This window comes from Desmodus rotundus, chromosome 12, assembly GCF_022682495.2.
Source record: "Desmodus rotundus isolate HL8 chromosome 12, HLdesRot8A.1, whole genome shotgun sequence".
Lineage (NCBI taxonomy): Eukaryota > Metazoa > Chordata > Mammalia > Chiroptera > Phyllostomidae > Desmodus > Desmodus rotundus.
This window is the reverse complement of record NC_071398.1, coordinates 63,565,286-63,592,807: the sequence shown is the minus strand read 5'-3', so window position 1 is coordinate 63,592,807 and position 27,522 is coordinate 63,565,286. Positions and strand designations below refer to the sequence as shown.

At 43.1% G+C, this 27,522-nt stretch overlaps 1 protein-coding gene across 7 annotated transcripts in view; it reads right to left on the bottom strand.

Moving 5' to 3' along the window:
* Positions 1–360: 360 nt before the first annotated feature.
* HIPK1 (homeodomain interacting protein kinase 1) overlaps positions 361–27,522 on the bottom strand; it is a 50,639-nt gene continuing 23,477 nt past the window's right edge. For 3 of the 7 annotated variants that reach the window (XM_053916231.2, XM_053916232.1, XM_053916230.1), the window contains 14 exons: positions 22,940–23,059; positions 22,009–22,095; positions 21,173–21,357; positions 20,687–20,849; positions 19,550–19,775; positions 14,633–14,754; positions 13,581–13,715; positions 10,881–11,023; positions 10,298–10,480; positions 9,621–9,827; positions 7,832–8,073; positions 6,111–6,241; positions 5,376–5,444; positions 361–5,104 (listed from right to left, as the gene is read on the bottom strand). In XM_053916231.2, the coding sequence (XP_053772206.1) occupies positions 4,616–5,104; positions 5,376–5,444; positions 6,111–6,241; positions 7,832–8,073; positions 9,621–9,827; positions 10,298–10,480; positions 10,881–11,023; positions 13,581–13,715; positions 14,633–14,754; positions 19,550–19,775; positions 20,687–20,849; positions 21,173–21,357; positions 22,009–22,095; positions 22,940–23,059 (2,502 nt within the window). In that variant the 3' untranslated portion in view covers positions 361–4,615. Of the gene's footprint in view, positions 5,105–5,338; positions 5,445–6,110; positions 6,242–7,831; positions 8,074–9,620; positions 9,828–10,297; positions 10,481–10,880; positions 11,024–13,580; positions 13,716–14,632; positions 14,755–19,549; positions 19,776–20,686; positions 20,850–21,172; positions 21,358–22,008; positions 22,096–22,939; positions 23,060–27,522 lie in introns of all 7 variants that reach the window. The other 4 variants (XM_053916233.1, XM_053916236.1, XM_053916234.1 and 1 more) reach the window with 4 other exon arrangements.

The following is a 27,522-nucleotide window of genomic DNA, read 5'->3' as shown; positions in this document are numbered from 1 at the left end:
TTCAAAGCATAAGGAGTGAACTCCTTATCTTGGGAAATATGCCTTAATAACCACCTGGCGTCAGCATGTCTAACAGACCCTGACCTGAGGCAGATTTCTGGGTTTCTTCAATTGTTATCTATAAATAATATGTTTACTGTAACTACAGCCCTTTGACATATATCCCTGCACATACCGATCTCAATAAAAGCAGTTTAGGAGAAGGGCTCAGGGCATTCTCCACTAGAGGGAACCGCTGCCCCCTTCCCCGCCAGAACAACAGCTTGTGTCCAGGACAACTTATCCTCACCCACGGCGGCCAGGAGACCTCCTCCAGACGGGGCCTCCCACAACGAAAGTCTAAAACAGTCACACGAATCAGAAAATTTACCCACTTTATTGATGCATCGCAATTGCTCTACATTTTACCATATTATATAGAAAATACTGAAAATACAAGCTACTTTGTAAAACCAAAGACAAACATTGAATCCAAAGATAAACTATGTTTTACACAATGGACCCTTTTCCCATAGTTAGTATTAAATTTTAAATATCTATTTATTTTGTTAAAATGATTATTTTACATACTCCCTAAGTACATCTGCATTACAAACATAACTCAGTAATTCTCAGAAACTGCTTCTAGAGGGTTGTTGTAAAAGGAAGCGCACAACCAGAAAAGGGGAAAGCAAAAGAAATGTAAATCGCACACAATAACTAGCCTATCAAATACATTTAATAAAGTTCAAATTCCATTGCAATATCAAGGATTCAAAGCAGAAATACTAACATTACATATAATGTACTGCTACATGTAGTGAGATTATTTTTCAAGCTGAATCAAAACCACACATTATATAAGTTTAGCAACAGACAACCATGTAGACATGCTGCACCATCCATCAGTTAAAAACAAAACCAAAACAGGAAGCAGGCTTGGGCCGTGTCTGTCACTGAGAGGCAATTTCATTTCCTAACTTAAAACAAACCATCATAACCAGTGGGTTTTTGCATAATAACGCCGAATAAAACACTCATCACTGAGCTTGCCTGGTGAAGGGCAGCCAAGCGCAGCCCCTCTGGGGGGAGGGCGATGGATGGCCAGAATGGTCTGAGACAGAGTTCTTATTCCTGGGGCTGGCTCTTAGCTGAGCACGGACGGTGGGATCCCCTCTTGGGAGTTATTAAAAACTCAAGTGATCAAGGGTCCTGACAAGCCTAGACTGGCTGTTCTTCACACTCACCCACTTTCTCTCTCACCCTGAAGGGCAGCAGCTGGAAATGCAACCCCAGAGAGGCCTTGAAGCCTTCACCTGGCCTGAGGCCGGGCCCCTGTGGCCCAGGCCAGCTGCTCACTAAATTCACGGGGCCTCTCGCGTCCTGCCAGGCCAGAGATGGCGAGCCCCAGGCGCAGAGTCCAAAGCCACACTGAGCACGTACACATTCAGCAGACACAGGTGGATTTTTATCTGGGTAAATCTGAAATGCCAATTTATAAACTAAGGCTGAAAACCTCTGAAATCCTTAAAGCCACACAATGCTAGTAAGATGATTAAGGTTAAAAACAGAAGATCTTGGTATTGTCTTTTCCTCTGCATCTGAAATGGTGCATCTACTGGACTGGGGACAGCAGTGGAGTGTTTTGTTTCCGCCCCCTGCATCTCGTTTCTTACAAAACCGGTAATTCCTATCCCTTGCAGAGGAAAGATAAGGGAAAAAGTGATTCCATTAGAAACTAGATCTGCCCTTGAGCAAGAAAATCAGAATGTGCTTGGCAAAAAGGAGACATGGAGATCACACACGCTGACCAGAACACTGTGTAACACTAATGACAGAAACTGTACTAACTGCTCGGGTGTCCTGACCAACATAATGCTGGAAACACAGCTCCGTACGATTTAAAATGTATGGAAAACACCGACGTGTTCCTGGGAGGCTGTACTGGCGGTCCGCCCCGTCCTGGAAGCCCTTAGTCCTTACAGTGAAGAACTCTGAATACCCTGACAGCTCCTCGGTGTTCGACCCGGTGCAGAGCTCAGTGCAGAGCTCGCTGACCGGGCTCCACGAAATCTCCCAGCTCCATCCTGCACCTCCTTGGTACCATCTCTACAAAGAACCGGTCCTAGACTTATCCCTCAAGTATGTCACTCTCAGTTCAGATGGAACACTGTATCTTAGATTGACCTTCTTCCCCCTCATCTTTTGCGGGCAGGAACATCCCCATCCCCAGTACCCTCTACCTGACCCAGATCCACGCAGGAGCTGAGAGTACAAGGACGATTTCACAGTGGGAAGGGCCCCAAGAATATACTAGCTGTTAAAAAGAAACCTCAAAAAGCCCAATGACTCAGCTGGCTTTGGTTCCTTCTTAATAGTCTTCACCAGCTGAGAAACCTTTCTATGAGTTCCCTGCCACAGTGGCATCACAAAACTACCCCTCGCAGTATGGGGACATGGGAAGCAATACAACAGGCTCTTTGGTATAGACACATCTGCTATATGTTTTTTTCAACAGGCAAATACTTCACTAGGAATGTCGGCTATTTGCAGGAAGGACTGCCACGTGGGAAAAGGGGGGGGGGGAATCTCATTTTCAAAGTGATCGCACATACTCTTTAAAAAAGGAAAAATGCCTATTAAATACTGGCTTGCCTCCTCTCCCCTGCTTCCCGGATGCTCACGGAAGCAGGGTAGCAATGCGCCGTGAGAGCCACGCAGGGAAAACAGCGGTGAGAACTCGGCTGCCAAGCCAAAACAGAAAGGGGGCAGAATGGCAGAAAAGGAGAAAGGCTGCCGTTTTTGTTCTTCGGTGTGTGTCGGCAGGGAAGCTGAGAACAATGCACAGACACAACACAGCTACTCGTCCTGCTCTGATAAACCCCTGTGGACGGCGGAGGCCCCGGGGCTTGCTGGTCTGTCCTAAGGCAAGCTCACTGTAAACTCTACCACCACCACATCATCATATAAGGCACTACAATAAGGGAAGGAGGAGAGAGGGAAGGGAGAGACACACACTGAACGACGCCTCACCAGACACACCTGTGCAAAACAGTTCCAAGGGTCTCCTCCCCTCGCAGGCAGTGCCCCTGCTCACTCAGCACTACAGTAATACGCTCGGATATAACTGCGGTTAGTTCACACACACTCCAACAAGGATCAGTTCCTTCTGGTTTAAATACAATGGAGACACCAGTGCCATCTCCGGGGTAACACTGGAGGGTCAGACACGCACTAAATACACAATTCAGGTATAATCACTACACATTTGATCACAAATAACATCTTGGGTTAGCAGGAAAAATTGCTTGTTATATTTTTCTAATCAATATGTACATATTTAATTATGCAAAATATTAAAACACCACCATTACAAAACTTCTAAAATATTTTTAAATTCAGTAATAAAATTTTAAAATATTTTTTTGCAATTCCTACATGCACTTATTGTATAAGTCTTAATAAGAGAGCATTCAATTTGCTGCTGGCATACAAAGGAAGCTACTTTAAAGTATAAAAGCTGTACACAATGTTCTCATCTGGTTTCAGATTCTTTAGCTTTCTCCCCAGATAAATCACAGAGAACAGAAGGGAGAGAGGAGGCGAGGAGGGAGAGGTGTATTATTGAAAATTCATACTATACTAATCTTTAGGCAAAGCTCATTAATGCCAGTATCACATAATACAAAGAGATTTTGCATATAATACCACCACCACCACCACCGTACAATAACCACCACCTGCATGGCTTTTCTATAATAAAATGTAAGCTGAATCAGAGAAGGACATTTTAAAAACTAATTTTAAAAGAATGCGTGGTGCTTCATTTAAAAAGAATATCTGGTGTTTCGTGTTTTCACGGCAGGAATGGATTCTCGCACTAAGTTAACCAGCAAATGGAGAGCTGCCTTTTTAACACTACTTTGTAATAGATACAGGAGTGACTGAGAGAATCCCGATAGTAATACAGAGCAGTGTGTATTTTGCATAAGTAACAACTGACCCTTAAGTATAATGTGACATGAGAATAAAATTAAAACATTGTAAGTTTAAATAGCTCACAAACAAAAGTAAAATTTTGAGGAGAAATGCCTGACAGTAAAATAAGGACTTGTGAGAGCTGCTCTTAAAGTAGTCAATTAAGTCTTGGTTCTTAAACAGCAAAAACTAATGATTTTTCTTTTCTCACTCATTGCCAGATTTCAAGTCCTTCCATCAGCATTTTCCCTCTGAACAGCAACTACACAAAACAAAGTTAAATAAAAAGGGGCTTCACTTGTTTTTAAAAGCATTTATAGAAATAAAGTCAGAGAGAAAATACTTTTTGGAGGGTAACTTCAGAATGATCTTTCCCCCTTGGGAACTGCAGAAGATGGGCACCTGCACTCCCCCAAGGACAAGCTGCTGTCACGAAGACAGAGAGAGAGGAGGAGGGCGGACTCTGAGAGACTGACTACAGCAACAAGGTCGACGCTGGCACAGGTTCCCAGAGAAACCCTTCTGCTCCAGTGGCCCCTGCAGAGCAAGTTGCTGGCTAAGGAGTTTCCACAGAGAGTGAGGGAGAGGCTACGGGAGCCTGCAGCGAAGAGCTCGGGGCCAGGAGAGGGTGGCCATGGGGCTCCCCCGGGCTCCCTAACTACAAGTAGGAATACTGGCTGATCTTGGTAGGGCTCAGTGGGTATCCAGTGTAGATCGCTGAGCCTCGGGACGACCCGATGTAGGACTGGGTGGCAAACTGGTGCTGATACTGAGCAGGGGCCACACTGGCAGAGGTGAGGAGGTTGGGCCCCACACTGACAGGGACCTGGTGCACCAGAGTGCTGGGGTGGGCGGTGTAGGCTGTGGCATGCCTTGCAGAGCCCTGGGGGGAGAAGAGATGAGCAATGGAGCTGGTGGAGCCCAGCGCAGCAGCAGAGGTGGGGGCTGCGTACGTATACAGGTGAGGCTGGCTTGGCAAGTGAGCGGGGGCCGGGGCCAGGTGTGGGTGCCCAGTCGAGTGCAGTGGGCTGCCGTGCTGGAAGGCGTAGGGGGCTTGGGAGAGCGGGGCCACAAACGCCTGCTGCCTGCGGGGGGCAGGGTTGCTGCTTCTCTCCTGCGGGGCTGGCGCTGACGACGACTGCTGGTTCTGGAAGGAGGAAGGAGGGCGTCAGGAATCTCAGGGTTACTCTGGTTCGGGGCATCAAAGGCCGAGCTGAGAGCTGAGGATCGAACTCATGCTGCTTCTGGGCAGCCCGGACCCTAACCCAGCCCAGGGAGCAGCACTACGCTCTCAAGCATGGGGGGCGGGGGGGTGGGGGCAGGATCGAGAGTTCAGAGGGGTGCCCACCCCTGCAGGGTAGTAACTGTCGACTCAACTCACCCTATTCGGGCATCAGTGAATCTGAATTTTTCCTAACCTTTCTTTCTCGGCAATGTTTTCTTTTGTTCTCCTCTAAGTTCTTCATATCCCTCTTGAATTGTGGAGCCTAAAACACATGCACTAACTCGAACTTACATTTGCACTTACAACACGTGCTCTTCTCACACACACGTACAGAGTTACATCCTCGCACATACACTTTCTCACTACTAGTAGACATCACACAAGCACCAGAATCTGAGCTGAGGAAAAGAGTGAACAGAAACAGAACAGCGACCCCCCCCCTCCCCGCCAGAGGATCAGATGGGAGGAGAAAGCCCCACACCCCAGACTCACACAACAGGTAGGACTAGAACTGGTTGATTAGGTGGCCAGAAAGCTTTTCCGTCTCTTGCCTCAAGGAAACAGTGGGAGGCTCAAGTTATTTACGATCTGGGAGATAAAGGAAGAGACTCTGGTCTCAAAGACTGGGGTGGTGCAGAACCAGACCCAGACGAAAGCGTCTTAGGCTCTCTGCATTCCACACGTCTCTCTCATCTCCCAGGACAGACTAGGACTGATGGAAAAGCTGGGCTGCCCATCCCAAGCACAATTCCACAGGGAAGAAGGCACACAGCTCGTGCACATGTGACGGAGGCCACAGAACGCCAAATCATTTGACACGAGAGGAGCTTCATTTGGTTTTATTCAGTGGTCCAGCCGGAAGTGGGGTTCTCCAGAGAGTAACAGTAGTTGGGGCCCCGCACAGAGGCCAGCAGCCCCCGGCGCTTACCTGACTAAGGTTGAGCGGCTGCGCTGCGCTGGCCCCCCCGCGCTGAGTTCGGTACCCCGTGGGGGTGATGCAGCATCCAGATGACTGCCCACTCACCGAGGCCACCGGCTTGGTCTTACTGCTCAGGAGACCTGAAAGTCGGTCAGGCCCTCGTTAGTTACGAGAAACCACCCACTCGGCATCACCGGGCTAACTCTCAGACAGTATCATCAGTCCACGTCTGTACGAGGTTGGCAGGGGGTGAGGCTTCAGGTGTACCTTACTTCCTGGATTACATTTATACCAGAACATAGACTGTATTATCCATTTCTTTTCTGTCTTGCTATGAAGCTCCTAAGGGATCTTCAGCATGCTCACTTCGGTAAATACTATCTAATCTTCTGTGATGTGCAAGGTGCTAGTGAAATACAAACAAGGCATAGGTCTCCCCGCCCGGGGCCTAGTTTATGTAGGAAGGGATTAAACAAGCGTAGAAAGGACAATGTGAGGCTGAGCTAGATGTGGCTAATACTTAGGACATTTAAGTATCAAAAGGGTTTAAAGAAAGGCACAATTGTATCTTGTTGGGCACTCACTGTCTTCAAATTCTAAGAAACTGCACTGCAGGGCAGTTGAATAAGCAAGATCGGTCTTCAAAATCTTGCTCCCTTCTGGCTCCCACGAGGAAGGCTGGAGCATTTAACCGTGACTGTAGAGCCCTCCTGCCTTTGGGCCCAGCTGTGGACAGAGCCCCTAACAGTCTTGGTCAGTAGCCTGACAGGGACATTCTGCCTTGTCTGCAAGGGACAGTTGGCTTCACTTAACACAATACCCTCCCTCTAATTAGAACCCAGTGTATGTCGCTGGTAGTAACATTATTCATAGCAAAACACCAAGGCACACAAACACAGCAGCGACAGCTACACTGACACCAAAAATGCACACTCCCTCCTTTGCTGTGTGAGTTTCCACCAGACACAGCTGCCTAGTCAGGGACTTCATCTCCTGGGCCCTTTGCCTCTGGGCGGGGCCACAATGTGGTTCTCACTATTTTCAGGGCTAAGGAGGTTAAGACGTGTGTGTGCCTCCTCTCAACTTTCTTGTTCCTTCTGTCTGGAGGCTGAGGAGGCCAAGGTTCTGACCCTGAACTCACAGCAGGCCTCCCAACCAGGAACACCAGTACTGGGAAGTCACGTGAGTAAGTGAGGAGACCTGGTGCCCAGCACTGCAGTGAGCATTACCCAGTACTGAACCTAGGAGCCTAAGCCCAGCATCCAACAGAGCAAAAAAGATGGAGGTGATTAGTTTGATGATAAAACCCAGAAAAGCATCACTGCTATGACAGTGGCAGAGAAAAAAGTCTTAAGTACATATTGTTTTCCAAAAACATTTTTGTAGTCATTTTTAATAGTATTGGTTCCTGCCCACTTCTGGATCATCAAAATGAATCGCTTGTGGTTAAAAAAAAAAATGCTTGCTAATTCTCCCTGCCATGTAACATATGTCTTGTCAACCTTCTCCCATCAACAGCGAGTGTATTTCTGAGACTACAATTTTTTTTTAATTAATCCAAGCAAAATAAAAATAGAAAAGATAAGCCAATGGCCAAAATTAACTTCCTAAGACAAGGAACTCATTTCTGAGCTTAGTAATCTTTAAGGACATTACGCCGCTGGTCCCCACCACGGGCAGAGGGACAGGCACACCGGCGGAGAACGCAACGCCACAGAGGAGACACTCACCCGAGGCCTGTGTGGCTGCAGTGCAGTCACCAGGCTGGGACTTCAGTGGGGGCACGATGATGGTGCGGGTGCCGGTGCCGTCGCCCCCCCCTCTGCTGGACCCCTCTGGGGGGGGCCCGCTGTCACCCCGGAGAGCACTCAGGGCGTCTGCGGAATAGGGGCTGCTCAAGGAAGAGTCAGAGTCTGGAGAGTCGTTGACAGTGACATAGCTGATGACATTCGACCTTGCCTTCAGGCCAGAGCTGAGGAGAAGGAAATGCAGGAAAATTCAACGCCCTGTCAGCACTGTTTCTATGATGGCCTCTTGTCCTCCCCTGGTAACAGTGATGACAATTACCATAACAATAGTAATAATAATAATAGCCGCAGGAAACTTCTGAGTGCTCCCTATGCATTAGGCACTGTTCTTACACTCTACACACAGTTCCCGGAATCCTCAGAACACTTCTGTGAAGTAGGCACTGTTATCCTGGTTCTGCAGACGAGGCAACTGAGGCCCGGGAGAACTAAGAAACTTGGCCAAGGGCACGCAAGCAGTAAGACAGGGTTCAGACCCAGGAGCCAACGCCTCCAGCACCACTCCATGCCGCCTCCTCGCCATACCCACCCCCAGCTGTTTCAACAGAACCCCCCAAACACTCGTTCCTCATTACCCCGACAGACTAATAAAAGGCTCCTTATTAGATCTGATCAAACTTCTCACCCAACTTATTTAAGTTCCTTCACAAACTGATCCCACCTTACTAACTTTAGTTTTTCCTTTTTCTTTCTTTGAAAGACTTAGCTCCAGTCAAAGCAATCCCGCTGGTTACATAACTTTTTGCCACTACTAGGATACTTATCCTCACTGCAAAGTTTACTTTTTCTCTTCCCCAGTTCAATGACCACTTTCAAAACTTAGTGCCAAGTCTACTTACCGTTTGTAAAGACCATTCTGTAACTGCAGATACCATTTTGTAAACAGCCCTTTTGAAGTAGTTCATTCTAAAATTACTCTTTCAAGTTCATTTACACTTCATTTATATACACATAGATGACTCCGTGAAGTCTCCTACATTACTTTCATGGAGAAGTGGCTTCTTCCTGCTTCTGTATGTCTAATATTAGAAGCCAGTGAAGAATACAAGTCAGGGCTATAGAGGCAACTGACCCAGCACTTTCACACTGAGAGAGGCGTGTGTCACAGTTCTCTAGTGTATCTGCTCAGTCTTAGTTAACTGCTCACTTAAGGACTTGGATTAAGGTGCTGGGATAAGAGGAAATAATCTGATACTTAAATTCTTAACCTTTTCAGACCATACAGCAGAGGAGAAAAAAAGAAGGTAACATTATTTAAATTTCTACCTCTTCCAAAGAGGACTTTTCAGAGTAGAAACTACACGAGCCTCAAACACTCTCATGTCTGCTGACTTGTTCCAACTAACTGCTGTCCATGTGCTTCTGCTGCGAATCTGTTTCAGCCTCTACAGTTCCTTAAAGGGAGGGGACTGTGTCTCTGTAGTACCACATGCGCTCCAAGCCAGCGGAGCCCGGCAACCTAACATACACCTTCTATGTGGTGTGTCCGAAGGACTGACTTAGCTGACGAACATGTAGCCTACTACGGAAGACCTGCCACTGCTCGGTTAGGGCAATGTGAGTGTTTTGGCTCACGCGCCCGAAGCCATGCTTCCAAAATACCTCTTTTTAGTCCTTCCTCTCACAGCCCAAGCCGGGCCACTCGCCTGAGGCCACCAGTCAAGGCCAAAGGTAGCAGCCACCAAGCCAGTGAACCATTCACCCACCTTACCTGCTGGGCTTGTATTTGTTGTCCTCCTCCTCGTCAGTGTCACTGCGGATAGTGATGACACTCACAGGAGGGCTGGGAGTGTCTGGAATGATGATTGGCTGATGCTGATCCTGGACAGGGACCAGGGAGTTATAGGAGGATGTGGAGCGGAGGGGACTGCTCCCAACCAGAGAATAGACTTGAGAAGGCAGAGCATCCACAGAAGACCTGTAGGAAAGACCATTTAGTTCTCGGACCCCAAAACTATATTTCCTTTCCCTCCAACTCTCCCCAATTTGCTCTTTGATTCCTTTTTACCCCATCACTAAGCCAATACACTTAACTATAAAAGTTCCAATGAAAAGTAAACTAACCACCCTAGCCGGGGTTTCCAGGGGTAAGAACATTGAAATACAAGAGCAATCTTATTTTTGTTATGCCCTTTACAATGTGGTTAATTTTTATCTGTAAAGTGGGCAGAAAAATAAAAACTGGGGCATAGCGAAGGCTGGCAGAGAGAAAGGATCAGCTGGCCAGGACACACGTGGTACGCATGCCCAGATGAAAGGCCAGCTCCACCTCAGCTGGGCAGCCACTTGCTGCCTCATTCCCAAAGTGCCTGGACCACAGCACTCCAAACGCCGGGCACCACCTCTCCCAAATGGGCCCGGGGTCACCTCGGCTGCCATAGGACTTACTTGGAAGAGCCTGAAGCAGACGGCTTATTCTTCTTTGCAGGCAGGGAGCTGGACTGCTGCTGTCTAACAACATGGGCGACACCGACATTCAGGGGCTGAGCAGTGGCCAGAGTCACGTGGCTGGTGAGCAAGGATGGCGGCTGCATGACAGTGCTGTACTGGCTGCCATGGGAGTGGGCATTCCTGCACCAATGGGAGGGAACAGGGAGGAGTGAATGCTTAACACGGGGGCAAATCAGGGCCAAAGAGCCATGAACAGCAACTCAAACGACCCAAAAGAGCTGCATTTTACTTGTCATGTGACACGAGGCCCTAGGTTTTCCCCACAGGGTTTCTAATTGCATGAGACTTTCTTTAAATCTGAAGTAAAGGATTCCTGAGCTTAAAGCCTATTATTTTCCTGTATTCAAAGCTTGCTGATAACCCCACCTCCTGGCCTGATATGGTTCCTCTTCCTAAAGAATTTCAAACAGAGATAAATCTCTCCTTTATTTTCTTCCCAGCCTCACCAAGTCACCAAGCTGCCCCTCTCTGGTGGGACCTGCCCTTGCAAGTCTCCCAGAGAGGAGCTCCAGGCACTTGCCTCCAGTCTGCAAGCTGCTGGCCACTGCCCATGGCCTCTGGGATCACTGCTGTGGGCTGGACCGAGTTGTGCAGAGCCACCCCCGGCAACTGTTGCCAAGCGGAAGGCAGGAGAATTTGTTGGGTTCCTCCGGGCCAGGCCTGCTGCAAGGAAACACACACAGAAAGATCCGGACTTGACTCGCTCTTGGCCTTCTCTTTTGTTTTTCAGATGAAAGAAAAATTCACATCTTACAAGAAGTTGCTTGTAGATTGTTAACTTGCAGAGATTAAAAAAGAAAGGGGGGTGGGCTTCGGGGTTACAAGTCTTATGATTAGGGACAGAGCACGCTGCTTTCTCTCGGCCACCTCCACAGCCTGACCAGCAGGGTATTCAAGCAAAAAAGGGCCCTGTGGTTATTTGACAGAGTCTGTTACACTACAGAGTGAAGGAGTCGGGAAGTTCAGAGTTGAGCTCTGGTTAAATGCTGGAGTATCATTTTTGCAAAGATTTAAAGAATATCCCTAGAAAGAGTTAAGACAGCTCCCTTGAGATTAAAAACAGGAACTTAGATTTTAAACACCCATCAGATAAGATATCAGGTCAATTCAAGCCATAAAACAAAGGGGAGAATTGCTCCTTTTTAAAAGGGTAGTTAGCACTCGGAACATGGAGCCAGATGTTGAAGACTGAAGGCCAAAATCCTCTGGCCAACAAGCTCCTGCCAGCATGAGAAAGCTAACTTCATCGTTTAGAGCCACTTAATAGGATTTTAAAATAAGGCATCAGGTAGAATACTTATGAAACAGATGCGGAGAGCACCATATTTTGTTTTTAATAGTTACCCAAAACAAAATGTTTTAGGTATCATTTGTAGAAACATATTTCAACATAAAACTAACCACTACAAAGAAATCCATCATTTCTAGTTTTTCACAAGCCACATCACGTGCAATAGACAGCAGCAAATACGCTTTCTGTACTTCTTACAGAAATCCTGGCATTTTCTAAAAGAATATGAACAGATTTGAAAGTTTCCTTTTTAAACTCGAAGTCTACAATACAATCACCTACAGTGCTTGGGTACATATGGTTCTGTTTCTGGGATTTCAAACTGCAAGGCCATCAGACACTGTTTTAAAAATATTTCTGCAAGTAACAAATCCACTGGTTGAAAATACTGGTTCCAAACAAGAAGCCTTTAAAGCAGAGAAACTGCAAATATGTCTGCTACCATTCGCAGAACTTAAAACAAAGCCAAACGAAAAATAAGAGAAGTATGTTAAGTACATCATGCGTCTTTCCATAAGCCAACACCTGCACGAGACAAAGCATGTAGTTTAATACAGAGCAAGAAATAACATTCCAACGTGAGGCAGAAATCTGGCGTTCCAAGCGACGAAACTGTTTTGACAGAGGAAGAACAAAAATATGCAGAGCTCAGCAAATGGCCAGTGCAAACTGGAGAGAAGCAGCGAAGCAGCAGTGTCAGCCAACAACCCAACCTCGGACTCCAGGTGAGCAATGAAGACCAGAGGCCTCACCAGTCGAGTTACAACTGTATCCGACTTCCTTGTACTCAAGCTTTATGCGCATAATTAATCTGAAGGTGATAACGACTTAAACTGAAAACCAAACTAGTTTCAGCAGCCAAAGTGTGTTTCTAGAAGTGTTTTCACTCACGAGTCCTTGAGGAACAACCCAAGAAACTGAAAGCCTCTTTGAGGGATGTAGAAATATCAGGACTCATAGTATATCAGTCAGGTTTTTAAATGCTTGCCTAATTTTAAATCTCAAAAAATAAAACGCTGGATGTCCAAAATGCATCCACAAATCGCTTCAAGTTACAAACCCTGAACTACACCTCACAGTCCTACTTGTTTTTCCTAGCTCTAAGCCCTATACTACATTTGCTGCTGTGTTTAGTAACTTCCCCCCAAAACTTTTAGGAACAAATGTAATATTTGCATGAAGTTTTTCATCCATGTTTTCACCTTTGTATAAAGACCTATTTGTAAAAAGTGTCTCCACAAACCCCTAAAAATGAGTTCACTTTTAAATTTCGGTCCACAAATGCCGTCTACAGGGAACAAACGGAAGGTGTAAGCTGCCACTGCTCAGGAGCAGCAGGAAGAGTTCGCTTCACGTGTTCCCGGGAGGGAAGTTAACAGCACTGATGAAGCAGTAAAGTTCAGAGGCCCTCAAACTCGTCTACATCACAAAGGGTTTAGAAGCTCGAAACACCAAACCAAGAAGGATGCTGCTAACTTGCTAGGGAGCTCCAATTCTGCCCAGCTGGGTGCCTGTGGCCGAGCCCAACTGAGGCCGTGTCTTTCATTCTCAAGGATCAGAGAGGGTGAAGGACGAGGCAGAAAACAGATACAGCACTGAAGCTCTTCTGAGTCCACGCCCAGCGCTTTTACCACACTAGGCTGGCAAAGAAGAGGCCGGGGACCTGGCTCCTCACAGAGCCACACTGAACATCAGAGTCAAACAGGGCTTCGGCAAACGTTGGGGAGGAAAACGAGACATTAAAGATGCAGCAAGAACACAGCCACAAGATGGCACATGCTTCCATGCCCTCTGCAAAGACTTAGTTGAAATTTTTTTGAAAAATGAGAAAACCAGAAGAAAACAGAACAGAAACGAACAGGAAAAAATCAAAAAAAGAAAGAAACCAAAGGAACTCCGTTAGTAACACAATCAAGTGAGGGGAATTACCAGTACAGCAGCAGTCTGTTCGACCAGCGCCGGGCGGCCGGCGGCGCAGCTCAGAGTAAAGGGCACCGCATACTGCGGTGTGATGGTGGCTACTTGAGGGTGGAGAGTTGCTACCATTAATGGTGTACAGCTTCCCTGAAACGTAGATGAGGCAGGTGAGTGACACAAACACGGAGGCAGGTTATCTGGGTACAGAAGGGTTCTCATTCCCCCCAAGTTATCACCAACAAGCAGCAGTTTCCTATCACCTCAAATGCGCGTACCAAACACAAGTGCCCCCTTCTGCTCCGCCAGCCAGCGGAGCCCACTAGGTCAGGTGTCAATGGCCTGAAGCAACAAGGCATAGCACTCACTCCCGGGACAGATTCAGGGGTCAGTTCTAGAAAACTCAGTTCACAAAGGCATGTATCAAGAACTCCTGCTCACTAATTAGGGGTCTGGGATTTCAGAATTTCCCATGTGTCACGGGCCGTAAACTGTCACACACAGAATGGAAAATATAGTATTTGTTGTGTGTACGAACACTTCATGATTTTCTTGACCTTCTTGGTCGTATGTTCCATGGCGGGCATAAAGATTCAAAGCTTTCTACGGGCCAGGGAAACACAAGGAGTCACGGAATGCAGTGATTGAAGAAGCATCCCGACGAGGTCCAACCTCTCCACTGTGATGACATTCCACAAGAGGGACCAAAGGGGACCCTCGGGGAGCCAAAGGGGAACCTTTTATTTTCAGAATCAAAAGGTTGTTATATGTTAATACACCTCTGAAAGCACCAACATAAAAATTAACTTCATCTCACAAAATTAAGAGTACATTTTCTCAAAAGACAATTTCTCAAAGTCTGGCTATTTATCCCTGCATGTCTGAGGCAGACACTGGCAGAGCTGGGATGAGTACATCGTCCCATTATTGATGTTTCACTTTAACTCCACTGAATCGTGACCAAGAAAGACCGTACACTCAAAGCAAACACCTTTTCCTGGGACGAACTATCTGATTCTCGGCAGCGCTTCAGCCACATGGAGTGTGCAGGCTGCTCTGGCTTTTACCTGCGTGAGAACTCCCGACTGTATCTGCAGTGGCTGGGCAGCTGGCGCCTGGGGGACGATGGGCACAGCGTTATCCATCCTCACAGGGAATCCAGAATGCTTTGTGGTTGCTTGTAGTCCAGCTGCAGAAAGCAAAGCACACATGGTTAAACTGCTTTGCTAGGTCTTGGGATATTGTTTGTTTGTTTGTTTTGGGGTGGGGGGGTTGTTAGCTTTTCTGTTCAAATAATCCACTGTTTAGGTTTTAGTTCTAGATACTTAGTAGTTTCATATAAGTCTAAGAATAAAGAAAAAAGAGACATAGTCCCTTTGGGTGGGGTTAATGAAAAGATGTCTGATACAGGGAGGGTAGATTTAAAGGAATTCTGAATTTTTTTTTACCCTACAAAACTTATAACACCCATCCTATTAACAAACAGTATAGGCAAAAACAATTAAAAAACCTTCACTTAGTAAATTACATCCAACTTTTAATTCCCTGGGGGAGGGTATTGCTTTTTAAGTGTAACCTATTAAAAAAAAGCAAAGGCTAAAATATATAACTTTGGGTTAAATTAGGTAAGAAAACACTATGAAAGCTCAGTAATTTATCAAGTAAATTACCCTTTTGATCAGAATATTTTAAGGGGATGTCTTACCCCACTCCTCAGAAAGTACCACCTAGTTTGCAAATTAGTCAAACACTTTTGTCTTTAACAAATATGTGAACTAAATTATACCCAGGATAAAAATATTTTAAAAGCAGACACACTGGTTTACAGAAACACTTTTTTCTACTTTCTTTAGAAATCGGCTCTTGTCACTGACAGATTTCTAACAAGGCTCTTTCGGGACTTGGACAGCTCAGAAAACCAGGGCCTGGGCGCTGCCTTTAAAACCGTGTGACCAGGAGACAGGTGACCACGTCCCACTGGTCTTTTTATTCACTGTGTCCCAGGAGAAATGCTGAATGAATGTCTCCTACAAACCAGAGCATCTCACTCTGGGGAAAAGAGAGGCTCAAGATAGCTCTCCCTTTGCCAAGAACCAAGAGGAGGGCCTTCACAGCTTTCTTTTAAGCCTACCCCATCAAAAGTTTCAATGTAGAGAACTTGAGTTTCTGTGAGGTTTCTAATTCATTAATGTTATCTGTTTAATTAAGTAAGAATGCAAACATTTTAACCAGATAGTCCATCAGTGACTTTTTAAGGTATCACCAACTAATTTCTCTCAATGTTACCAAAGAGGTAGCAAATGAGCATAACTCATAAACTCTAATACTGCTTACAACAAGCTGTCTTTCAATTTCTCATTTCAATAATTTATAAGTAATTTAGTAGCAAACTGTTATAGAGGAAAACAAACACAATGTACAAAGTAAGAGAGGCTAGCAAAATGCTAATACGTCCTAATAACTTTTTAAAAAGTGCAACTTAGATAAAAATAAAAAGTAACAAATACAGATGAAAAAATAAATTACCAGTCATTCTTCCTAAAGCAATACTATGTAATAAATAAGAAAGCTAAGCAACATTAAAATTCTTGTCTATATTCCCAGGACACATGACCAAGTGTATACAAAACAATGTTATTGTAATAGCCTCCTACAAACAAGTAGAAAGTAAGGAGGCAAAATTTAGGAAGAAATGTTCGCTGCAGCTCGTCTTGTGTCCCAGGATGACGAAGTAAAAGGGGACAAAATACAGAATAATAATTCCTACTGAGCAAAATATGTATCTATTTTGGTCAACTAGAATAGTATAGAAAGTAGTATTTATAGTACTGACCTACAAATGTGACTCTAAACATTGCGGTCAAGCTAGTTTCAGGGAACCCCAAGTGGAAACAAAGAGATTAACAAAAGGCAACACTTTGGGAAGGCTCTCCTCTAAACTAAGATGGATTAAAATTTTGTTTCCTGGTTTATTTTTGTTCAACACAACCCTTTAAATTAAACAAACAAACAAACAAACAAAAAACCATGGAAGTTTGGAAAGAGTAAAACTAATTTCTGAGGGTCTGTTTCTTCTCTAAGTATTGGCATTTTGTAAGAGAGCAGATGGTGAAAAAAAAAGTGGACAACCTGGAAAAGAACTGTTGGGCAGAAACCAGCATATGGCTGTGGCTGGCAAATCAACTGACAACTCTTTACAGCTATTTGAGTTTAAATACTGAGAGGTCATCCAGAGTAATACTCCCAAACACACAAGCACTGTGGCTGTACCACTGACTGGTTACAGAGCCGGGCAGACGAGGGAGTCAGGGTCCGCTTCTGCACCTAGCATGGGGCGTGCACCCACTTCCTCGGTCTGTGAGAGTGCATTAGGACACGTGAAACCATTCAGAACAGGGACTGGCTCATTCTGGGGTGCCCCAAAAAGTTTGTTTGTTTTTTTCTGTAAGATGGTTCTAGTAGTGCTTAGTGTCTTTAACTTCATTCAAAAAAATTTTGTAGATTACATTGTGACAGCTGTCATATCAGTGTGCATTAAAAAAATCAATATTGGTGAATTTCTGTGTAGCCATTTTGATACTGAAGATGAAAGAAGATATGCAATATTTTTGGCATATTATGTTTTATTATTTCAAGAAGGTAAAAACACAACTGAAATGCAAAAAAAGATTTGTGCAGTGTGTGGAGAAGGTGCTGTGACTGATCAAATGTGTCAAAAGTGGTTTGTGAAGTTTCCTACTGGAGATTTCTCGCTGGACGATGCTCCATGGTCAGGAAGACCCATTGAAGTTGGTAGCAATCAGAGACATTAACTGAGAACAATCAGTGTTCTACCACGTGGGAGAGAGCTGACATACTCAAAATATCCAAGTCAATACAGTTATTGGTGAAAATGAAAAACGTGTCCTGTAATTTACAGACAAAACTGAACAACCTTTGGGGCCAGCCCCACAGTAATACACACACACCACTTTGTTCATCAGCATTAGCTTAATCTGAAACTCCCTTTTACTTGGAAATTTTAAGATATGCTCTACCTAGCTCCCCACGTGATTTAGACTTCCTAAATAAGAAATTTCCAAAGCTTATACTTACCTTCTTATACCAAAAGGATTATACCACTTTAGCCCTGTACCTCTTCAATGTACACTGTTTTGTTAGAAGAACTAAGAAGGTCTTGTGCCTCATCTCTTAAATAACTTGGCAGCCCCACATCTGAAAACTGTCCCAATGAAACTCATTTTGCAAAAGGTGACGGGGACAGGGTGTGGCTATTGCTAAATTCAGTCACTCAACACAGAACAGCCCAAAGGGCAGAATTTACTATCATGAAACACGCAGAAAACAGTTTTGCAAGTCAGGCTAAGTGTGCATTTACGGGTTTCGAATCTGCTCCGCTCTCCCTGTAGTTTCTCCCGGGTTTACACCACTACCGCTCTCCTGGCCTCCCGGTAATCTCTCAGTCTCCCCCAGCCCCTCTTTTCCTCCTGCTTGCTCCGACTCTGTCAGAAACCAAACACACAGAGAGTCACGGTCAGTAAGTGACTGCAGTGAGAGATAAAAATGCTACCTGCTTCTATGGAAAGTGCCATGGGAAGCCCGAATCCTGGTTTATTCCCACAAGGTGCTGACACTGACTTCCTAATGGGAAAGTCACAAGTGTGTCCTCAGAAAAACAACCTCAAAAAAACTTTACCTTTCAAATGGCTCAGCAGATCAATAAGCACACATTTCCCATTTTTGAGAGAGAAAAAAAAGGAACCGAACAGACTGCATTACGGAACAACGGGAAAATGAGAAAGGATGGGAATGTGGAAATCACAATCTTATTGCGGCACATGGGGTGAGAGCCCCCCTCGGCTCTTCTGTTCCTCTGTGACAGGGGTTCGGGGAACAAGAGGGTTCATAAGCTGAGGCAGAAAGTCTCAACACCTCCCTCACACAAGCACCCCAGCTTGTAGACTTTCCAGTGCCACAAACAATCGTCTGCATTTCTAAATGTAACTGGAGGTTTCCACATTCTTAGACATGACTTCCATACTTCCTAATGAAATTACCATTTATGTGGAACACTGTAATGATACAGGAAATAAGATTCCATATGTAGCAATTGTATTTACATTTTTTCAAGGTTATATATTCTACATCTTGAGAGATATGCTTATATCGGGTGGGCTAAAATGTTCATTGAGTTTTATCCGTAAGATGGCTCTAGTAGCACCTCATTGTTTTTAACTTCATTCCAAACAATTTTGTTAGATTGTATCCTGTCATTTGTCATATCAGCGTGCATTTGAAAAAAGCATCAAAATTGGTGAATTTTTGTGCAGCCATTTTAATACTGAAGATGAAGAAGAAGATATGCAACATTTTCGGTGTACTGCGCTTTATTATTTCCAGAAAGGCAAGCACGCAACTGAAACGCAAAAAAAGATGTGCAGTGTGTGGAGAAGGTGCTGTGACTGATCAAACATGTCAAAAGTGGTGTGTGACGTTTCTCGGTACCATTGGCATTTTGGCCAAATAATTATTTGCTGCGCAGCTGTGTTATGCATTGGAAGGTGTTTAGCAGCACCCCTGGCCTCTACCCATTAGAAGCCAACAGCAGGAGATAGCTGATGTATTCAAAATATCCAAATCAATCAAGTTATTGGTGAAAATGAAAAATATGCCTTTCATTTTACTGAAAAAACTAAATGGACCTTTTGGCCAACCCAACAAAAGACACATGGATACAAGGTCTCGATGGGCAAGAAAACGGAAATCAGGCAGTTCAAGTAAGGAAACATTAACTGAACTCCCCCTGTAAAGTGTCAGATAGTATCATAATTGGCCAAAAATAGAAAGGGGTAAATCTACCTTGTCAATTTCAGTTATCTTCATAATCAGAGACAGAGTTTAACCTTGGCAAAGGTCAAAGCTAGTAAGGATCTGCCTAAAGCAGGCAGGTTCAAATACACATGAAACAGAGTTTCCCCACTTACTCTGAAACGCGGGTGGACACACGATAAAGGTCTGTTGGAAGGGATCTGTCTGAGTGCAGATCTGGGTGGTTCCAGGCTGCAAGGAGACGCTCTGCTGGGCAACTCCAGGAACCGGCGCTGCAGAGGATGGGTACAGAGCTGACTGGTAGTTCAGCAGTGAGACATCAGAATTAGCCAGAGAAAGAGTAGCAGCCGCTGCAGTAGAACTGGAAGCTAAAACACTGGCCTAAAAACAAAAAGGATTATAGTTATATACTGGTATAAGGATGGTATTTTTATACACACAGAATCGATCCAGAAAAATTTATTTTAAAAATGTAATGCTGTCTTTGAAATTAGTCTCTGCTTAAGAAATTTTTCCAGTCTCTAAATTTAAGGCACATTATAAAGTTGAATAAGAAAACAAAGCATGAAAAAATGGTCCCATGCTGGCTGAGGCTGTATAAACCCCTATCTCTTCTTTCTGCGCAAAAAGTTGCCAGATGTGAGATCCCACCAGATCTCATTTAAAAGAGAGAACTAGCTAAGAAACCAGGAAGCTGATATCTTCAGAAACAAACTTAAATGTAAATATCACTGTTTAGCCAACAAATAGGAAACCACTCTTAAACCTAATTATTGGGAACACCTGACGGGAGTCATGGAAACAGAAAGCAGATTGGCAGTTGCCGAGGGAAGAGCAGGGCAGGGAGGGGAGCACAGGAGAGGGTGGTCAAAGAGTACAAGCTTCCACTTACTAAACAGTAAGTCCTGGGAATCTAATGTACAGCATGTAAAAACAATTACTGGAAACACCCTTCAATACATGCCTTAGACATATAAAAAATCCTTCGAACAGAGTCATTTAGCTAAAGTCGGTACAACTAACAGCAGTTGAGTAGTATAATAGCCACGATCCATTTATTTGACAATGCTAAGACCGAGGGCACAGATTAGGTCTTTATATTTAATTTCTGTCAGCAGATGACTGATAGGTATTATCCATCTACCCTGTTTAGCAGCACTTTTGTTAAGCAGAAAATTCTTAAGCAATCACCCGGACCTCCAAAGCCAAGACTGGTTTCTTTACCTCACCCTGTGTTCTTACTAGTTTTTATCCCCCTGGAGCTTGAGTTTCCAAAATCATTTACAAAATACCTGATTGTGCACGGTGTTAAGCTGGTTGCTGAAGCTCATGGTCAGATTTGTGCTTGTATTTGGAGCAACATGCGTAGTGAAGGGACTCTTGATCTGACTCACTGTGTCGTACATGTGAACTCTCCGCTTGCAGATCTCCATGTTCTGAAAACAAGACTTAACACTGAAAAAAAAGATTAAAGAGTCACTGAAAATGAATGCTGAGGTTTAAGCAGATAGAAAATAACTCAAGACAAATACGGACCAACACCCACCCCCCCACCCCTGAGTATTTTCAGATCAAATGAATCCAGAGTTTTTACAATCACAGAGAAAATACACATATCTATTTCATAGTGCCTCAGTAAGAAAGAGAAGCATCAGCGAGCAGAATGTGCAAACCCCAAAGCTGTTCTCATGGGATATTTTCGTTTACCTGTAAGATACAGGTAATGCAACAGAGAGCTGCAGCACAGCAAGCTGCCTGGACAGAGGCACTGTACTCACTGATTGCTATGCGGGAAGTCCAGGAGGTGAGTCATGGCCACAAACTGGTGATTAAGAGTTTTCAGAGGAGTGACTCTCTTATCTGCATCAATCGTTAGCATTTTTTTTAAGAGGTCAATGTATTCTCTCCGATCCGCCTTCTCAGCCAGCATGTCTGTTCCTTCCAAGTCTGTGGACATATTCACCTTCCAAGGAAAATTTAGAAGTTTTGCACTTTGTTCCTTAACCTTTAATGCTGCCACTAAATATCTGCATTCTCTCCCAACTATGTAATATTGCACTCAAGAGAAAAACTCGAGTTATTTTTATCAGTCTAATCATTTTCACAGGTGGAAGCTCTTACGCTAATTAAAATCACTTTGGTAGAGTTTGTTGGTAGAATAAAGCTGAATAAACTCCTGTTCATTCAAAATCTGAGTCAAACAAGCAAAAATTATTATTACTTTAATATAATTTTCTATTGTTAAAAAGATTAAGTGACATAAGTAAAAAGGGTTTGAAGAGTTTAAGCACTTAATAAATGTTAGCTCTTACATAAGTATTTATTTATATAGTAGAGAAAATGGATAAGAAACCGTCATAAGCAATATATCAAAATACTGGCGTGTAATAAGATCAGTTTAAGAAAAGCAAGGAAGAAATATACAAAAGTATCCTTTGTTAGGATTCAAACTTTTTTTAATACATGACAGAGCATCAATGCACCTTTTATGTAAAAAATGAAAACACATGCAGGAGGAAAACAGACTGACGGTCTTTAATATAACCAACAGAAGTATGCCTGTGAATAAAAGAGATGCATAAGTCTCTGGCCTTCTGAAAGCTGCTCCACTCACCTGAGCCATGTCATCTAAACAATTAAAAATGTACTTTCGTGCTTCTTTTGATTTGATTCCAGTCTCCAATTCATGTTCTTCGGGTGTCTATAAAACACAGATTTTAAAAAATTCCACCTGTGTATGATTCTCACATTTCGTTCTAGTAAAGGCCAGAATGCAAAGACTTAAGTGTCGTCACCTTGCCAACTAAGAGAGGACAAACATGAAAAGTTATTTACAACTAGAAAACCTTCCGGGGGAGATGCGACCTTGGTATGTGGCCACCCCTTTCAACAGCAATGATAACGCCATAACACCCCCCTGAAGAATGTCAGATAAGAAGGGACATTACCATTTTTGACTTCAAGCTATTTGCAAATGAGATGCTTCAAATGCTAACTATTCAGACTCTGGAAGACAAGCCATGGGGGTTAACCGAATGACTCAGGGATCTCTCAAGTTAAAGGAGCAGGCTCAGAAGCCAAAAGCAGATACTTGGTTTAAGAAAATATACAAGGCCTTGAGGTGGGCAGTTAGAAAATTATGTTGCTTTGTCATATTTATTGAGAATGCTCTAAAAAATAGTCATTACTACTAAATGACTCCAGTTTTTTATGACTTAATGGTCAGCACTACTCTCCCTAGGCCTTTTTCAGCCGCTAATTCAAATATTCAAAATAACCTTGGCCAACTGAACAGGCATTTCAAGTTTTGTTTTTTAATAAAGGGTAAGGCCAAATGGGTACAATGAAGTAATTTTTCAAAACGTTCCCTCCTGCAAACATACATTCCCCCCCAGCCCTTTTCCCTCCTCTACCTCAAGAATAAACTTGGATAACCAAGCAAGAAAAAAAAAAAGGTGATATAATCTTAGAAAAAGGAATAAACTTTGAATTCAAAGTTGGGAGTGAGAAGTATGGGTATGGGTAGTAGAGTAGGGGAGACTGACCTTAAGCCTCCACAGTGGGTACCCCAAATTAGGATCTCTGTTGAAAAACCTGGTTGTTTTTGTCCCGGCACTGAGAAGATACTCAGCTGGCAGGCCTTGTGTTTGTGAAATATAACGAATCTGAAACATCAGAACATTGATTTGGAATGAAGAGTAATTATTAAAACTTTTACACTAAAACATTATTTAGCTCTAGGCAAAAAGAAAGCTACCACAGTGAATTAACTAATTGATAAACACAAGTGAAATTTACCTACAACCCACTCACAAATAATTCCCAAATATTTACTCAATAACTTCCTTGTTACTACGTCTGCGATTCACAGCTTTTGGTTTTGAAAATTTTGTGTGTAATCTTTTTTGCTTTTTGTAGACTTATGATACAAAATTCAGAAAACTTTGGACATTAGAAATGTCCAAAAGACAGAACAGAATGGTTTTAAACCAACTGTATTTCATGGATTACTATGAAATCTTTGTTTTGTTTTGTTTCTTTCTTTCTTTTTTTTTTCTGATACATCATCAAATTAAAATGATCAGGAACAATTTCTATAAACCTCTTTCTTCCTTGGCTGCTCCAGTCCCTGGTCAACTGCCCCTAACTCTAAACTGTCACAGAGATTATCTCTCATATCAAAAAATCAAGCCCTTAATTTAGCTTCCCTATCAGTGGAGGAAAAGTGCTGTGTTCCTCCATTCAACATTTGCTGGTAGGCCAGCAGTTCTCAACTGCGGTCTGGGGACCCCTTGGGGTCCCACCCCAAGACCCTATTTTAGGGGGTCTATGAAATAAAAATTATTTTCATCATAATACTAAGAGGTTATTTTATTTGCGTTTGCAGTCTCTTCTCTTGGGTGCACAGCAGAAACTTCCAGAGGTGATGTGTGACGATGTCATTGTTCTGAGGGCTAATGAAACGTGCACTTGTGTTTGTTTTACGCATTTCCCAATTTAACTGTTCACACTTCTGGTTGCTTCTCCCAAACCAGAGAAGCAACAGAGGAGGCAATCTGTTTCCCTCCCTACTACTGAGAGCAATACAGGAGGCAACTTCTTTTGTATACAAAAAAGTAAACTTTTTTAAAATCCAGAATAAAATTGGTACAATAAAATACTACGCAGACACTTAAAATGATAAGGCAGAAGTATACTTATTAGCATGTAAAGAAATATTTTTGCAATATACTATGTAATAAAAAAGGCAGATTACAAACAGATATAACCTCACATTATTTTTTTAAAAATTACTACATTTCACTGGTTCTAAGAGACACATTTTTTCACATTCACAGCTTTCAAATCAGGAGCTGTCTTCCAACTGAGATGTCATGGTTTAATGGCAGCATTTTTTTTAGAGGTGCGGAAGAATGGTACATCTTTTGATCAGCGGTGTCGTGGATTTGAGGAAATATAGCATATATGTTCCTCTATATCCATAAATTTATATTTGGGATGTACCTATATATAGCATACATTCAATCATTCTTTCAATAAGTATTTATTGAGCCAGACAGTGATTTTAAAAATAGACATGGTTCCTGCTCTCACACACCCTGCAGTCTAGGGAGGGAGACAGACACCAAATGCATAATTCAAGTCAGAATAAATAGGCTTCCATAAAAAATACATAAAAAAGACACCTGACCTAAACTGGGGACTGAGGAGGAAAAGCTCCTCGAGCTGATGAATGAGTAGACACTGACTAGATGAAAAGAATGGCTGGTGGAGATGCTTCCAACTACGAGACCAGTTATGCACGAGGGCTTGGGCTGGAAGGAAGCAGGGCTGAAATGATGCCAATAGGGCTAACGTATGAAAAACAAGGAGAAATGGCGTAAGATCAGTCTCGAGAGAAAGACAGGAAGGGGTGGGACAACCGAGGTAGGGGCTCAGAGGTCGTATGAGAGATTTAGCCCTTTATCCTAAAAGTGATGGGAGACCACTGAAGGGCAGGGGAGTGACACCATCAAAGTCATGTTTTGAAAAAAAAAAAATCACTCTTGATAAAAAACTGAAGGAAGACCAGAGGAGAAAAAGGGAAACTGTCTAGTCCAGGAGGACGACAGCCTGGACTAGAGAGTGGCAATGGAAAAAGGAAGTATATTAAAGAGGCATCAGGACATAAGTGGCCATGAGACACACAGGTGCAAGCACACACACGGCAAACTACATCTTTTTCTTCATAGAATTTATCATAATTGTAGGACGTAATTATTTGTATGGTTACTTAAGTTAATGTCTCTTTCCAATACCAAACCAGAGCCTGCGGGCAGGGACAATGTTCTACTCAGCACTGCACCCCCTGGGCCTGGAGCACCTCCCACAAAGTTCTACTCAATAAACACATGATGAAAATTAACAAATTATATGCATATGTGAACAATGCATAACACCTAACCTACCCGGTTACCTCTGAGGGGTAAAACTACTGGTGGTTCAAATTTTTGTCTCTTGGCTGACCTCATCTTTATTTTTCTACAATGATGCACTTACGGAATTAGAACATTTAAAAATTTTAATGTTATAAAATGAAAAAGTTTCATTGTGAAGGCAGAATGGGAAGCTATTATCCAGATACTACTTTTCATATAGCTTCAAATAAAGCAACGACAAAAACTCCACACCTACGCAAACAAAGAATTATTCGTCACTTGTTATTTTAAACAATTCTAATGTTTCCAACAAATTTGAAGCCCCTAGTATCTAGAGAGGTTATTTGCATTTGACTTCAAGACTCACAAACACCTGCTCTAAAACCTCAGCCAGAGCATCTATGAAAAACCCACAGCTGACAGCACTCTTACTGATGAAAGACTGAATGCCTTCCCCCTAGAATCAGGAACAAGACAAGCATGTCCACTCTTGTTATTGGTACTCAACACTGTAGTAGTGACTCAATGCAAGGCAACCAGGCAAGAAACAAAAGGAATCTGGATGGAAAAGAAGATGCAAAACTCTATTCGTAGATGACATGATCCTGTAGTTAGAAAATCATAAGGAATACACACACACACAACTATTAGAACTAAGTTCTACTAGAAAACTATTAGGAAAAGAGTTCAACAAGGTCGAAGATAAGATCAATTGCATAACTCACTGTATTTCTATACACGAGCAATGAACAACCTGAAAATGAAATTAAGAAAATAATTCCATTCAACATAGGATCAAAAAGAATAGAATAGTTAGATATAAATTTAACAAAAGTGTAAAACTGGTACTCTGAAATTTACAAAGCATTTCTAAATAAAACCTAAATAAATGTTTACAGATCAGAAAACAACATTGTTAAGATGGGGATACTTCCCAAAGCAATCTACAAATTCCATGCAATCCTGATTTTTAAAAAAACAATAACCTTTTTTGGCAAAACAGAAAACCCACTCTAAAATTCATATGAAATCTCAAGGAATCCTGAATAGCCAAAACAATCTTGAAAAAGAACAAAGTTAGAGGACTCACGCTTCCTAATTTCATAACTGCCCATGAAGCTGCAGTATCAGAACGGCGTGGCGCTGCTATGTGGATGTAGGATATGGATTGATGGAATAGAATCGACGGTCCAGAAATAAACCATTGCACTGATGGTCAACTGATTTTTTGGCAAGGACGCCAAGGCAATTCAACAGGAAAAGAACCGTCTTTTAGCAAATGGTGCTGGGAAAACTGAATATCCACATGCAGAAGAATTAAATTGGACCTTTAACTTATACTATGTTCAAAAATTAACTTAAAAATTGCTCAAAGACCTAAATGTAAGAGGTCAAATTGTAAAACTCTAAACCTCTTAGAAGAAAACATTGGAGAAAAGCTTCATGACATTAAATTTGGTGACCATTTCTTAGATGATTCTGAAAGCACAAGCAACAAAAGAAAAAAACAGATCAACTGGACTTCACCAAAATTAAAAACTTTGTGCACCAAAGGATATGATCAACAGAGTAAAAAGGCAACCCCAGAGAATGGGGTAAATAATTTGCAAATCGTGTATCATGATGAGGGGGTAATACCCAGGATGCATGAAAAATTCCTAAAACTCAATGACAACAACAACAAACAACCTAATTCAAAAACAGACAATGGACTTGGATAGACACTTGTTCAGGGAAGATATACAGATGTCCAGGAAATACACGAAAAGATGTTTAACGTCACTAATCATTAGAAAATGCAAATCAAAACCACGATGAGATAGCATTTCATACGGATGACTATTATTAAAAAATAAACAGTCACTGGCGTTTGCAAGGAGGTTCAGAAATCAAGCTCCTGTGCTCACTTCGGCAGCACAGACACCGACGCGGGAAGGGCGGGCAGATTAGCACGGCCCTGCGCAAGGACGGCACACCAACTCGGGTTCCGTGTCTTCCATGCATTACTTGTATACGTTAGACACTAAAAGGAATAGATGTTGTCCTTCCAATTAAAATAAGAAAAAGAAACCAGAACTCCTGCACATTGCTGATGGGAATGTAAATGGTGTAACCTCTGTGGGAAAAGGTGCGGTGGTTACCAGAAAGTTAGATGTGGACTTAGCACACGACCCAGCAATTCTGTCTCTCACTACGTATGTATGCGAAAA